This window comes from Trachurus japonicus, chromosome 1, assembly GCF_045865225.1.
Source record: "Trachurus japonicus isolate A0001 chromosome 1, Traja_1.0".
NCBI lineage: Eukaryota > Metazoa > Chordata > Actinopteri > Carangiformes > Carangidae > Trachurus > Trachurus japonicus.
The window spans coordinates 1,628,810-1,642,725 of NC_140907.1; the positions used below are offsets into that span (position 1 = coordinate 1,628,810).

The 13,916-nt window shown below is 43.7% G+C and overlaps 1 protein-coding gene across 2 annotated transcripts in view; it reads left to right on the top strand.

Moving 5' to 3' along the window:
- The window catches only part of LOC146991085 (sodium/potassium/calcium exchanger 3-like), a 94,509-nt gene that overhangs the window by 12,262 nt on the left and 68,331 nt on the right, over positions 1–13,916 (top strand). Inside the window, exons 1-2 of one of the 2 annotated variants that reach the window (XM_085803967.1) lie at positions 285–604; positions 5,612–5,740. In XM_085803967.1, coding sequence (XP_085660093.1) covers positions 409–604; positions 5,612–5,740 — 325 coding nt within the window. In that variant the 5' untranslated portion in view covers positions 285–408. Of the gene's footprint in view, positions 1–284; positions 605–5,611; positions 5,741–13,916 lie in introns of those variants that run through there. The other variant, XM_085804672.1, reaches the window with a different exon arrangement.

A 13,916-nucleotide genomic window follows, 5' to 3' on the forward strand; every position in this document is an offset into this window, starting at 1 on the left:
CATCACTGGTGTGCGTGCGTAAATGCACCCCTCTCCCGCCCCCACCCCCCCACTTTCCTCCCTCTCTCCCGGTGTCTCTCTGTGCTTCAACACTCAGCAGACGGACGCATCCGTCCTCTGCCGTACTACTTCCAGAAGCGCACTTGAACATGCCATGAGAGCACGAGCCCCGCTCCGCGCGCCGCGCCGCTCCGCTCGCTCAGTCCGCCCCGCAGCCTCCACAGCATCATCCCGGCGGTACCAACTTTTTTTTCCCTAATCGTCCCCCCCTGCTCCCCTCAAACCCCTCCCCTGGACTTTTTATCCGTTCCCGGGAGATAAGTCAGTTCCCTGGAAAGGACACTACTCGCTCCCCCCCCCACCACCTTTGCTCTTTTTTTTTTTTTTTTTCCCTCTCCGGGGCTCAGCATGGATGTGGCAGCGGTGGAGGGGATGTCTCTGCCGGGTATCCGACTCCGGAATCGGCCGACGCAAGTGATGCCGAACCAGAAAAAGGTCAAAGCGAGGCGGAAACGGCGAAAGGAGTTGGTTTTAATCCAGATCTGCTTGTTTGGCGGCTTGCTGCTGGTCGTGAAGGGGTTTTCCTACTTAGCGGAAAATTCAGGTGAGTGCTGCTGAGCCTGAGCCGCTCGCTCGGCTCCCCCCGCACAGAGCGCTGGGATACCGGGGAGCCAGGCGTGTGCAGAGCTGCCCCAGCACAGCAGCCAGTCTGTTTGTCTCCATACATGTCCGTCACCTATTATAGGCTATTGCTTTATCATTTTGTGCGTCTGTTGGTTACAGACACACTCAGCTGTTATGTTCAGACAGTGATATTAATGTAGGCAGCTGCATGGTGAAAAACAGCATCTCCCTGTTGGCTCCTCTACCTGATGTTGTGTTGTCCTGTGGTGTTAGTGACATGGTATGTGTGTGATTGATTGGAAAAAGTTTAGCTTTGTTGTTTGTTTTCCTCAGCTCATCATTTCATATCTTAAACATAATCTACACAAGTGTGTGTTCATACTTTTTATTTACTCCAAGAGAGTTGTGCCTTTTTAGATCTACTACTAATACTTCCGCCTTCCTGACCAGAAATTGGAGCATAATGTCAAAGCGTCACTGCTGTCATGGAGGTAGATGATACTCCTACACAGAAGATTAGAGTGGGAATTCGTCTGCGCTGGAACAGTGGGGAACTATTCTGGGCAGAGGGATGCAGAGGTTCCTGCATGTTCAGGTGTTTTAGCCGCAGAGTGGTGAAATCAGGGCAGTGAGTCCCAGGGTATAGGCCTTCACCTCTCCAACTTACTGCAAATGGTTACGCAGTGCCCCCCCCCCCCCATCCAACTCCACTCCAAAGCCATGGTGACATGTTAAAGTACTGCCAAAGCATCAAAATGCTAACAACACCATTATACTTTCTACATGCAAACATATGCAACACTTGATGTCTGCATGTTCCTCTTGCTCTCTCTCCGCCTCACATTGACTGGGGCCCCAACACTCCACTTGATTACTGACTCAGCATCAGCTGAAGTGAGAGGTATTTATCACTTCCCATGGACAGAAGGCCTGCATGAATATTCATACACTCATGATTTGTGCATCATCAGTGCGGCTCTTTCCTCCCCGCTGCCTTCTCCTGGTTGCATGGAACATGCAACAGTCCTGCGCTCCGTACGGCAAACAAGAGACAGCACCGGGACATGTAATGCATTTCCCTTGTCTCCATTGTGTTCGTGTTAACTCTTCCTCAGCTCGCTGGAATATCAATTAGAGTTGATTATTTATGATGCGCCTAATGAAGTTCGGCTAAATTGAGCTTGATGGTGTGGAGCCGGAGCGGAGCACTCAACACCTCCTCACAGTGGTGGCACATTAATCATTTCCACACTCGTCTTTTCCTGTCCGTGTGTGAGACAGGGAGACATATAGGAGGGACGGACGGCACGGTACAGTATAGTGCTGGCACGCAAAAACCACTGGCCACTGCTGTAGCTGCTGTGTGTGGTGTAATGAAGGTGAGGCCAGGTGAAAAGTTCAGCCAGGCCCTGAGGACCATTGAATAACTGGGCTTTTTAATTCTACCCCCCCACCCCCTCTTAGGCCAGACTTGTAGTTGGCAGGGTGGAAAGGGCAGAGCGCTCCTGCTGAGCTCTCTGAAGTATGAAATGAATTCATTGGTGTTGCCGCTGTCTCCAAGAATGTGCAGATGTAGCCACAGTGGGAGCCCCACTTTGAGCGCTGCACTGTTGCTGCAGCCCCCCCACCCGATTTGTTTTGGAAAATCATGAAATTTCCCTTCAATGTATGAATTATGGGGGGGTGGGGGGCGTGTAGGGGAAGAGGGGGCGTTACCAAACTGACACATCTGTGGTGGTGCACTCCTCCAGCTGTTGTTCACTACCCGACCGTTACAGATAGAATCAAAGTTTAATGTGGCAGAGAACATAATCCTGGTCATTAAAAATAAAACACACTGCTCGACATGGACTTTACTACCTGCAACAAATCAGAGACACAAACTTGTAACTCAGTCATAGAATCTAAAAACACTGTTGTATGCAGTGTATGCTTTTGTTGTATGCTTTGAACTTGAATCTTTGCTTTGTATTTATTTGGTACTGACTAAAATAGGTTGTTCTTCCTCTAAGGAGTGAGTTTTGGCTATTAAAGGCAAAAGATGACTGTGTGGAGGGAAATGAAATCTCTGCTAGTTAATCATATTGTGCTTTCAGAAGAATGCAGTCAACACTAAATAATTAATTAAACAAATTTTAGTACATGACAGAAATAATCCGTGGGGTAGTAATATAACCACTCCCACTCCCCAAACACAAACACACACATCCCAGTCCATAAATCCCTCCAGTAGAACAATGTCCCAGTGAGATCCCCACAGTACAACATTCATTCCTATGTACAACACAATTAACAACAGTTCACGCCTCAGCAACTGGATCCTGGAAGCAAATTAAGAAAGAGAGACAGAGCAAAACAAACAGGTACCGATGGGAACTGAGATCTTGCGTAGGAACCTACTTACCCCTCTGATGCATGGGGCAAAGCATCTGTCATAATATTAACTTCACACTTAGGGATTAGGGATGGGTACCTTTCACATTTAAACCGATATGGTATTGGTATGCAATGGTAGCCTACCTGTTTTCGGTACTTTTGTGTGTGTATGTGTGGTAATTCAAGTTAATTTGTTTATAAAAAATTAGTCAAAACTTCAGAATTGTGAATGTTTATTGATATGGTTCAGTGTAAACAAGCAAAGCCAGGGTCTTCCTTAAAGGGATAGTTCAACATTTTGGCAAATTGGCCCATTGCCATAATCCCTATAGTCATAGCAGTAGGTTCATTACCTTTAATTGTCGATGCAAGCTATTTTTAGAACGGTGGAGCAGAGCCGCAAGCTGCTCAGAGCTACGCTACAGAGTCTAATGGGATTTCTTGGTTTCCCTATTCAAATACACAATCCAACAACTCCAAAACGCTCTGGTGGACAAGTTACAGTATGACCTGCACATTCACCACGCTATGAGATAATAACGGAACATTACAAACAGAGTTGTTTTCAAGGCAAATGAAGAGACTGCTTGCCGAAAAACTGCCCCGACGGGAACGTGCATCAGCAGTTTTACATGAATTTACCTCGAAAACAACTCTTGTCTCGTAACGTTCCGTTATTATCTCATAGCGTGGTGAATGTGCCATTCTAAAAATAGCTTGCACCGACAATTAAAGGTAACGAACCTACTGCTATGACTATAGGGATTATGGTAATGGACCAATTTTCCAAAATGTTGAACTATCCTTTTAACGGCAATATGTGTTCACAGACACTAGAGTTCTCAACAGGCCTGAAACCCAGATCCAATGTGGCCCGACTCACTAGCATTACTTCTCAGCCCTAACCCGGCCAAAAGAAGAAAAAAAAAAAGAAAAAGCCCGAGGCCTGACCCGACCCAATCTAAGTCATTTGTATATATTTTTAGCCCAAACCAGTGTGTCCAGTCGGGTTGGTTGGGCCGGCCCCGCATGTTGAGAATCCGTTGTCAATGTGTTTGTGAGAGAGAGAGCGGGTCAAGGAGGGGCAATGTTCTGAATCTGCACACAGCTCTACAAGGACATAAGATTTCACACATTTTGTGTTTACGTCAGACAAACACTTCTCTACTATCTCACAGATGCGAGGGTGCGTTCAGGTACTGAAATGTGATACCGTTTTGATTTTACGTGAATGGATATTCAGTATAACTGTGGGAATTCACAACCTGAGAGTGGGACAGTGCAAAAAGTTGAAAAAAGCAGTTTTGGTCTGTGTGGATCATCACTGGTCCACCCCTGTGCTCAGAACTGAACTCCATCCAACTCCTTTTCAATCACTCAATAATTTGGCTGAAAGGAAAATGGATCAATTGATGCCACCCTCACCTTCCTGCAACAGAACGTCACCAGCACCAGGCACCCACCAGGTTGAAAGCATCATCCAGGTGTGGTTGTGCAGCCAGAACAGGAGCCACTGTACAAGTTAATCCACTTTGACAGTCAGAATGGTACAAACCATGGTGGAAGACCTTCACAAAACTTTAATAACCAACAAGGCCAAGAAAAAAGTTGACGAGGGGAGCGCACTTTTCAACTGTCCTCAGCTTTTCACACAGAGGGAGCACTTGACATGGATATGTCACTGTTACCTTGGAAAAATCACACTCGGGCCAAGTTGACAGTGATGCAGACCTCAGCCAAATGATCAAACGGAGGCGTAGTCAAACATCCCTGTTAACAAGAACAACACAAATCCCTCCGACCCGGAGACAGCCATGTTCAGCAGATGTTGGAATGCTGCCAGTGTATCGATGGGTCTGAAACACTTGTAGAGTCCAGAGGGAGTAATGGAAGCTGAGACCTGTCAGTTTCCCTTCAGCACTGGGACTGAAACTTTAAGCGAGGCTCATTAATTACACACTTCCCTGATCACCAAATCCGCCGTAATGTCAGTTTTACAGCCGTGGCCCCCCCGACATCAATCCCAAAATGTTCTGCTGTTCTCAACAGTTGTTCTTTGGTGCATTTATCCAACAATCCCCGTGAGGGAGCTTCAACAAAACTGAAGATTGAGGCCATATCAACAACTAGGTTACACAAAGGAGAGAGAAGCATTAACAGCACAGGCGTGTGAGCCAACATACTGCACAGCGTTGTTCATCACCCCGAACATACACGAGGCAAAACTAACTTCATTTCCTAGTAACCGCCAACCCAAATCTAACTGTGTCATATTTTTTTATTCATACATCTATTTATGTATCTATTTATTTATTATCACTTTAGAATATCTCACCAACTGGATGTGCAGTGAATGTTTTCATATTTCTCTTTATTCTGTGATCAGACGTCTTCTGAAATGAATCTATTTTTCTTTCCAGTTTTAGACTTTAGACTATTAGTCGTGCCTAACATGTAATATTCAGACCAACCATTATTTAGCTATCAGCACAGGTATCGTATCATAGTTTCCAACCCAATGATTCGTATATCAAAAAGCCGCATCCTGATGTCGTACCTGTGCTGATACGCCCTTTGAATCTGTTTTGTTTCCTTTTCTGTGACAAACCAGGTTTTGACATCTCCAGCCGGAGCAGCGAGGACCATGAGAGGTGGGGGGGAAGGAAGCTGCTGCAGGAAATGGACAACAGCAGCCTGGAGGAAATGGAGAGCGAAGGATCTAAGAACTGCACCGCTCCAGGTAAGACGGAGACAGGATGAAAGAAAGAGGACACCCAAGTATCCTCCCCCCCTCCCCCCCTCCCTCCCTCCTTCCCTCCCTCAGAGCAGAGAGGGATCTGGATAAAAAAGAGCAAAAGTGGGAAACAAATGATCCCCCCCCCCCCCTCTCTCTCTCTCCCTCCACATGTTCTATCTTTCTACCCTTCTTGGTCCCCTTATTTTCTCTTTGCCTAATATGGGGTAACCCAGATTGTGAGGTCAGATGATTTCCCATGAGCGCAGGCTATACAGCAGGCGCTGACATTCTGCCTGGTTCAGCGGTTTTCACACTTGTTCTCCGTCATATTTTTTTAGGATCCTGCAGGTTTCATTCTCACTCCCTCCTCTGAGCTCTCTCCCTCTCCGTCTCGCACCAACACTCCCTCCTTCTCTCCATTTCCCTTTCTCTCTGTTTACTTCAGCTTTTTTTTCCCCACAGTGGCCACATCTCAGGAAAAAAAAACCCTGTTTCCATGGTGACTTTTTTTTGTCTTATAATCAACCAGTGACAACTACTTGAGACAGTGTGAGATTAATGCGTTTGTAAAGTTGAAAGTCACTCGGCCCAGTTAAAAGTATTTAAAGCCCCAGTGTGTAACTTATTTGGCTTTTTATTAGCAAAAATCAAATATTGCTTTCATAAATACGTATTTCACTGAAGTTGAGTCACACCCGCATACAAATGAAAGCTTTCTCATACCTTAGAATGAGTTGTTACAAGTCGTTACATAAGTGGGCGATGCACCGAACCGAGGCTGCCATGTTGCATCGCCATTTTTTACGTTGAGTGGCAGCGTGACCGTAGGTAACCATGGAAACTCAGCTGAGGTGTCGGCTCGGGGAGAAAGTTTACCAGGTAGCGCCTGTTAAAACTGTCACCACTGTGTAGTGTGAGGAAGGACGGAGGCACTGATGTTGCATTCAGGTAGACGGCCGTCGGGAAACCAACCGGATGTCATTTTACTCGACCAGAGAAAGACGGTAAAACGTGGGTCAGGTAAACAATACGACATCGCCATGACAACATATTGTCACGCCTGTATTGTTTTGCCTCGTGCTGGCGGAGCACTTGTTTACATAGACGCTTGTTTATCCTGTTACATACAGCATCTGTTGTCTGACGTCTACCCGATTTCACATGAATGCAACATCAAGAATATGTTCCGATATGCAATCGCACCGCTAGATGGGGGGAATTCCTACATATTATACCTTTAAAGGGGAAATATTATGGAAATATCACTTTTTGAAGGCTCTTTAACATATATTTGAGTGTTGTCTTGCCTTCCAACCCCCAAAATGTGAGAATTGACAAAGAAATCTGTAATTTTCAGGCTCCCTAGGTTGAAATCCATGTGGTTTTACGAACTGTTCCCTTGGTTGTCTGGCAATGATGTAGCTAGTTTTTTAATTTGCATAATACCACCCTTACCTGGTAGACTAGCGGCGTTCTAGAGCGCAGCTAATGGGGATCCTAACAAATAAAATAAAACAAATAAAACCAATAGAAGGGGTGGGGCAAGCAATGGTTTATTTGCATTTAAGGCGACAGGCACTGAAACCAGCCGTTCTGAACAGGGCTGTTTTGAGAGGATGAAAAGAGCTGTGATGTTTGATCCTTGGGGTATTTCGACTGAAGCATGTCACAGACATGTCTTTAAGACACCTGGGAACTATTTTAATTTGTAGAAAAGGGGCAGAATATGTCTCCTTTAAATCAACCATATGAAGGAGACTTTAAAAAAAAAATGCCTTCACTACAGCCATGATTTGTGGTGTAATGTAGCCAGTTTCTCATTGGAGCAGTCCTTGCACATGCATGGGTTCCCACCATCACCCATGATTCTCTGTTGCTATTTTTAGTCCTAGATGGAAGCAAATATAGGCCTATCGTTCATCCCTGATGTAACTGATGTGTACAAGGTAGGATGGAGGGATGGGAGTCATGCAGAGCACGCTGACAGTTGTTCTTTTATCTTGACTAGGAGACAAGTTGCCTCTTCTCAGAGGGAGGGCTTGTTCTCTCGTGAGCTCATTAAGCAAAACACTCGTCATCAATCTCCGTCCTCACCCTCCCAAGGTCGGCGCTGTCATCTATAAAAGGAGCCCAGGTCAAAGTTCAACTTATTCTCTCCTCTGGCTTATTATACAGTAGCTGTTCTTTCATCCTGTCGTGCTAAATTTAAAGCGTGTACGCTCGTGGCTTCAGCCCTTGCCACACATACACACACACAGGAGGACTGTACTGTAAGGTTTTTTGCTAAATAACCTTGATTTTCCAAAAGTCTCAGCTCATTCTGGGTTTTCTGATTTTTGTCTGTAAAATGCATAAAATAAAGCCTCAGAGGGAGTTCAGTGGGAGCGCTTCATCTGACCTTTAAGAGGACAGAATCTGCGTCTTTTTAAAAAGGTGGTGTGTTTGTGTGTGTGGGAAAGGAAGGATGTTGAATGGTGGACAGGTGTAATGTGCCTGAGTTTCAGGTGGACATGTTCTTTAATCCTAACCATGATGTTTCCTCTGACGATACCTGATGAATCTCCTTGAGCGCCGCAGCTTGAGTCAGTGCTGTTGGTTGGTTGACTGAAGAACACAAGTTAAGGAAATAATAAGGATCTGAAAGTCTTTGTCACCTGACCTGTAGCTGCTCCTGCTCTTAGTTTAAATTATTGTTTGGTCCATTGATGGGTCTAACAATATCAAAGGAAATATTCCAGAGTACTCTTCTAATCATATTCCTAAACCCAGATAAAAAGAAATTAATTTGTTACTGTAAATGTTGCCACTGAAATGAATCCAGGATTTTGCAGAATGATTAAAGGGATATTTCAACATTTTGGCAAATTCGCCTATTGCCGTAATCCCTGTAGTTTTAGGAGTCGGATCATTACCTTTAATTATTATTATTATAACATTTATTTAAAGGGACAACGAGGAGTTTCTCCATCGGCAGAACCAAAAATTCTACGGCAATAAACAAGTCTCATATTAATGTGGATGTGGATCCCTTTAACCAGGTTTGTCCCATTGAGATCCAAGATCTTTTTTGCAAGAGAGAGCTGGCCAAGAATGGCAGCACATAAAGTTTCAACACATAGTCACATTAATCATAGACATAAAAAAAAAAAAAAAAACTAATAGAATACAAATAACAATTGAATTCACAAGATTAGTCAAAAAATAAAACATTTGTACTCCTGACTCCTGACTTTGGAGTTTTAGCTCTAACTGCAAAATACCTTATCGGTGCAAGCTGTTTTGAGATCGGCGGAGCAGAGACGCGAGCTGCATTATATTTCCATGTTTCCCTCATCAAACTAAATACACAATCCAACAACTCCAAAACACTCTGGTGGACAAGTTCCGTTACATTCTAATCTTGATTGTTAACATTGTTTTTTTTATCAATTGGTTAATCAAATGATAGAATAGTTAAGATAATGTTGGAGCTTCAGCACGTATTTGTGCTCAATAGAAGTTGTGTGTGTGTGTGTGTGTGTGTGTTCCCACCGCGGGTAGAGCACAAGGCTGGCTGATAGGAAGCATCCCAACATGAGCTCTGTGTTCCGGGAGGATGCAGCACAGCGGATGCAGTCGCTGATTATTGCCTGAAATTAGAGGCTTGCTGATCAAGCGCTCCAAAGACAAGGGAGAGTGAGTCAGAGAGAAGGAGAGAAAGTCCATCATACAGCACACATGAAACAAGCCTCATTACATCGCCTCTCTGATTTTAATTGTGGAGACCCCGCTGTTTCTGTTGATTTCTGACTCTTGCTCGGGCCCCCCCACTCCCACCCCCCTCACCACCACTGTCATTTTTCAGTCAGGGCAAATAACAAGTGAAACACACACAGATGCTGCTGCCTGTAGTTGACAGTGGTTACAGCTTAGTAACTTTTATTCCTCCTGTCTCTGCTGCTGAAAATGTCAAAGACAGGAGTTCACGTATAGTGCACGTGTGTGTTTGAGTGTTTCTTTGTGAATAATGTGTGTGTGTGTGTGTGTGTGTGTGTGTGTGTGTGTGTGTGTGATGTATCTTACAAAAGAAGATACATCTGCATCCTGCTTTTGACCTTCCTGTTATCAAAACGTGCGAGGTTGTTGTAACATGGTACACTGTGACTTTTCAACAATTATAGTTTTAATCAACCCATATTTTTTCTATTTTTTATTCTAAACTGCTTTTATTCATTTTTATTGTCATTTTTTTCATTATTGTAAAATGGTTTTATTACTGGAGCTGGTGCACATAACATTTCACTGCACCTTGTACCCTGTATGATTGTGTATGTGACAAAAAGAATTTGAATTTGATATTACATTGGTGTCCTCACCTTATGACGGGATAATAGCTACAATTAATTCATGACTTCTGAAGATGTGTGAGTAATGTCGGGATGTCACGATTATAGATTTTATTGGTACGATTATTGTCAGAGAAACAATCATGATTATCACGATTATTATATTAAATAATTTTACAACACTATGAATGTGTAAAATCAAATATAGTCAAAATATAATTGCATTACCAATTATATAAACATATTATTTAAAGTTTCTATTAATGTAGGACCAATTATTAATCCATCCATGCATCCATTTTCTTCTGCTTCATCTGGATCCAGGAAATGTTTGAAGTAATCAAATGTTTGAAGTCTTTTTTTTTTTTTTTTTTACAAATGAGACACTAACATTTAAATTCCCACCAGTTCAGTGTTACTGTTGGGTAAATTGACATTAACATAATTAATGATGATGATGATTCATATCGTTCATAATGTTGCGTAGCTTTGTTTACATTCCGTCTGCTGATCTTTTTGGAAAGTGACGATATTTAGGAACCTTTATGATTAAATAATTGTGGCATTTAATACCGCGATTAATTGTGAAAACAAGTAAATGTGACATCCCCAGAGTAATGTGGAGGTTCGTCACACTGCAAGCTGATCACTGTGCTAACACACAGCCACCTCTCGCCCGCTCTGTCTTCCTCCCTGGCAGTTGTACAGATACACACATCACCCCGGATGCATCTCTTTCATCTTTTCACCACACAGGTGGTTAATGTAGCCCCCCACCCACCCACCACCCCCGCTCCCTCCAGGGGTCTTTCCCTGGAGGCTGTCCTCCTCCGTTATTAAAGATCTTCTCCTCTCCACTCGGCTCGGCTCCGACGCAACACTCCATTTTAGGAAAGGAGGCTGCTGTGACTTAATCAGGGCTTCCCTGTGAGAAATGTGCTGTGTGAGCGCGCATGCGTGCGTCTGCCAGTTGAACCATTAGAAGGGAAGCCTTGTTAAGAATAGTATTGATTAATGCGAGGGTGCTAGCCCTTGGCTTCTGCGCTGTGTAGGAGTGTTTATGCAGGTTTTCTGTGTGCATTATGTTTGTTCACCCTTCCCTTGCTTCCTACGCCCCCCCCTCCCCCTCCAGCTCCTCCCCAACATACTGAGTACAAGTAAGTGAGCAGTGAGCATTGCCATAATACAGCTGATGAACTGATCATCAGAAGAAACAATCGCCCTCTTAATACGTCAATATTAACTTCTACTAATCAATTGTTAAATTGATCCAGGCAGTGCTCACAATGGTTTCCTGTGAGAAATCCATTCTGACATTATATTATTTTAGCACACAGCTTTTAGCTTTTATAGCCTGAGAGCAGCTTACAAAACACAACTCTCTTAATGAGGCTCTGAATGTTTTATAGACATCACTCATCTCACTGCAATCTGGTAAGATTTAATTCTATTTCATCTGTTTTTATTTAATCACTTTTGTTTTTACAGACATTTGTTCTAAGTAATCGCGGTATTAAACGCCACGATTATTTAATTGTAAAGCTTCCTAAATACCGTCACTTTCCAAAAAAGATTATGTCGGAACCATGTTGGCAGATCAGTGCAAAACGCACGGAGCGAAAACAAAGTTACATAACAACTGAGTGTGTAACTTTGAGTGGTAAAGTTTGGCAGAGGAAGACTGACTCCCTCCAAACAAACATATTTAGTGGATAGCGGCTCGTCAGTCTGTTAAATATGCTGCAATGAAATAGCGGCCAAAGGAGGAAATACATCCGATATGAATCATCACCTGTGGGATACTGTAATGGTAAATCTTAATATTCCTTTGTTTTAATCACTTGAGACGTTCCTACAGTACACCCTACTTTCCCAGACTTCCTTCTGCAATTGTAAATTCAAGTTCCTTTACACTTACCCATCTGTGATGCCCAACTTCCCACTTCCTAATTCACACTCAAACCCCTTTGTATTTTAAATTGTATCTCTTACCTCCATACCTCGGGAGACCGGTGATGATACCTTCAAAGGTGAAGATGTGAAAACACAATCAGGGAAGGGGCCGGCCAAAGGACACAAACACACCCCAGAAGTGGACCTTCCCTCAGCTATACTGTAAATGTTTTAAATGAGTCTTTTCTTTACCATCACCCACTCGGGTATGAACTGACCTTTCCTTGCAAGGAAGTAAAATCATGTCGGCCGGCGAAGTCTCTATTTCATTATTCACCAACAGCAAACGGCTAAGAATTTCCACGACAATACCCACCCGGCTTTGTACGGCAAAGTAAAGGTAAATACATATAACTGGGTTACACTACGTTAATGTCAATTTACCTTTTTGACTATTCGATTTTACACATTAGTGTTGTAAAATTATTTAATATAATAATTGTATTAATCGTGATAACCGTGATTATTTCTCTGACAATAATCATACCAAGAAAATCTATAATTGTGACATCCCTAGTTCTAAACGGTATAAAAAGCTACAAATCAAGTTGGATTGATTGAATGTTGCTTTGAGCAGGCTGCTGCAGCGCACCAACAGCTGTATGAGCAGTCACAGCTTCATAACTCCCTAACATCCGGATCGGCAAAGTCATCTTGTTGTGTTATTGCAGGAGCAGGAGCTCTGTGCTCGGGGAATAAGAGCGCTCCATCACAGCAATTAGCTCAGTAAGTCAGGGTGAGAGAGAACTCACTGTCTCCTCTGTAGATACATTCATCTGTCATCTGTGTTTTACTGCTCTTGTTGCAGTCTTATTTCATTTTTTCCTCGCTCTTTGATTGTGATACTTCTATTTCCCATGTATGAAGGAAATGTTGTCGCTGAATTACAGAGGTCAGGTTGTTTGCCAACAGCAAAAATGTCCTGACACATCTTAAAAGATTCATCCAGCCAGAGAGGCTGTGAGCTGTGTCGAGGCACTTACCCGAGCGCTGTGAGCATCCTCCCCCTTTACCGCTGCTTTCCCATGAGCTTCAGTGAACATACAGTGTCCCACGCACAGCCTGCTTTGTATACAGTAAATCCACGTACATGCTGTTTGGTAGTTGTTACAACTTGGACATTTTAATGTCTTCATTAGACAGCAGAGAGCTTTCAGAGGAAGAACGGGGCTGGAATTCAGTTTCAGTCAGTGTTTTAAACAAGAGTGTCTTAACAGTGCAGCTTCTCATTCGACCTTTTTACATCCTGTTAGCTTACCTTCATTTAAATCTTTTCATTACATTAATGTTGACAGCTGGGTGACTCAGTGGTTAGCACTGTTTCCTCTCAGCAAGAAGGTTCTGGGTTTGATTCCCTGGCCTGGGGCTTTTCTGGGTGGAGTTGATCTACCCAAGGAGGTGGATCGGACTGCGCGTAGATTTAACTCACATTGCGTTGGTTGACCTGCTCTGACTCCTCTGTGATTTTGTCCCTATTTATTTGAATCCCTGTAATAGTGGACAAGTTGTGACCTGCACATTCACCACACTATGAGATAATAACGAAGGTTACGATATTGTAACCCTAGTTATATTAACACAGGCGGAGCCCTCTACTGGACTCTATGGGTATATCTCTCCTCCAATCGCGTACGCGCGATGGCCCACTGAAATTTGCATGTACGTAGCCGGCCAGTATGGCGTGCCTACCTTTCCCGCCCTTAGCGGGCTATATAAGCAGATGCCAGCTGCCCTCATTCCACCAAACTTCAGCGTAAGGCGAAAGAGCGGCAGGGCCCTAAGTAGAGGGCTCCGCCTGTGTTAATATAACTAGGGTTACAATATCGTAACCTTCGTTATATCTCACACAGGCTTCGCCCTCTACTGGACTCTATGGGTACAGTAGGCGAAGCCCCGATTTA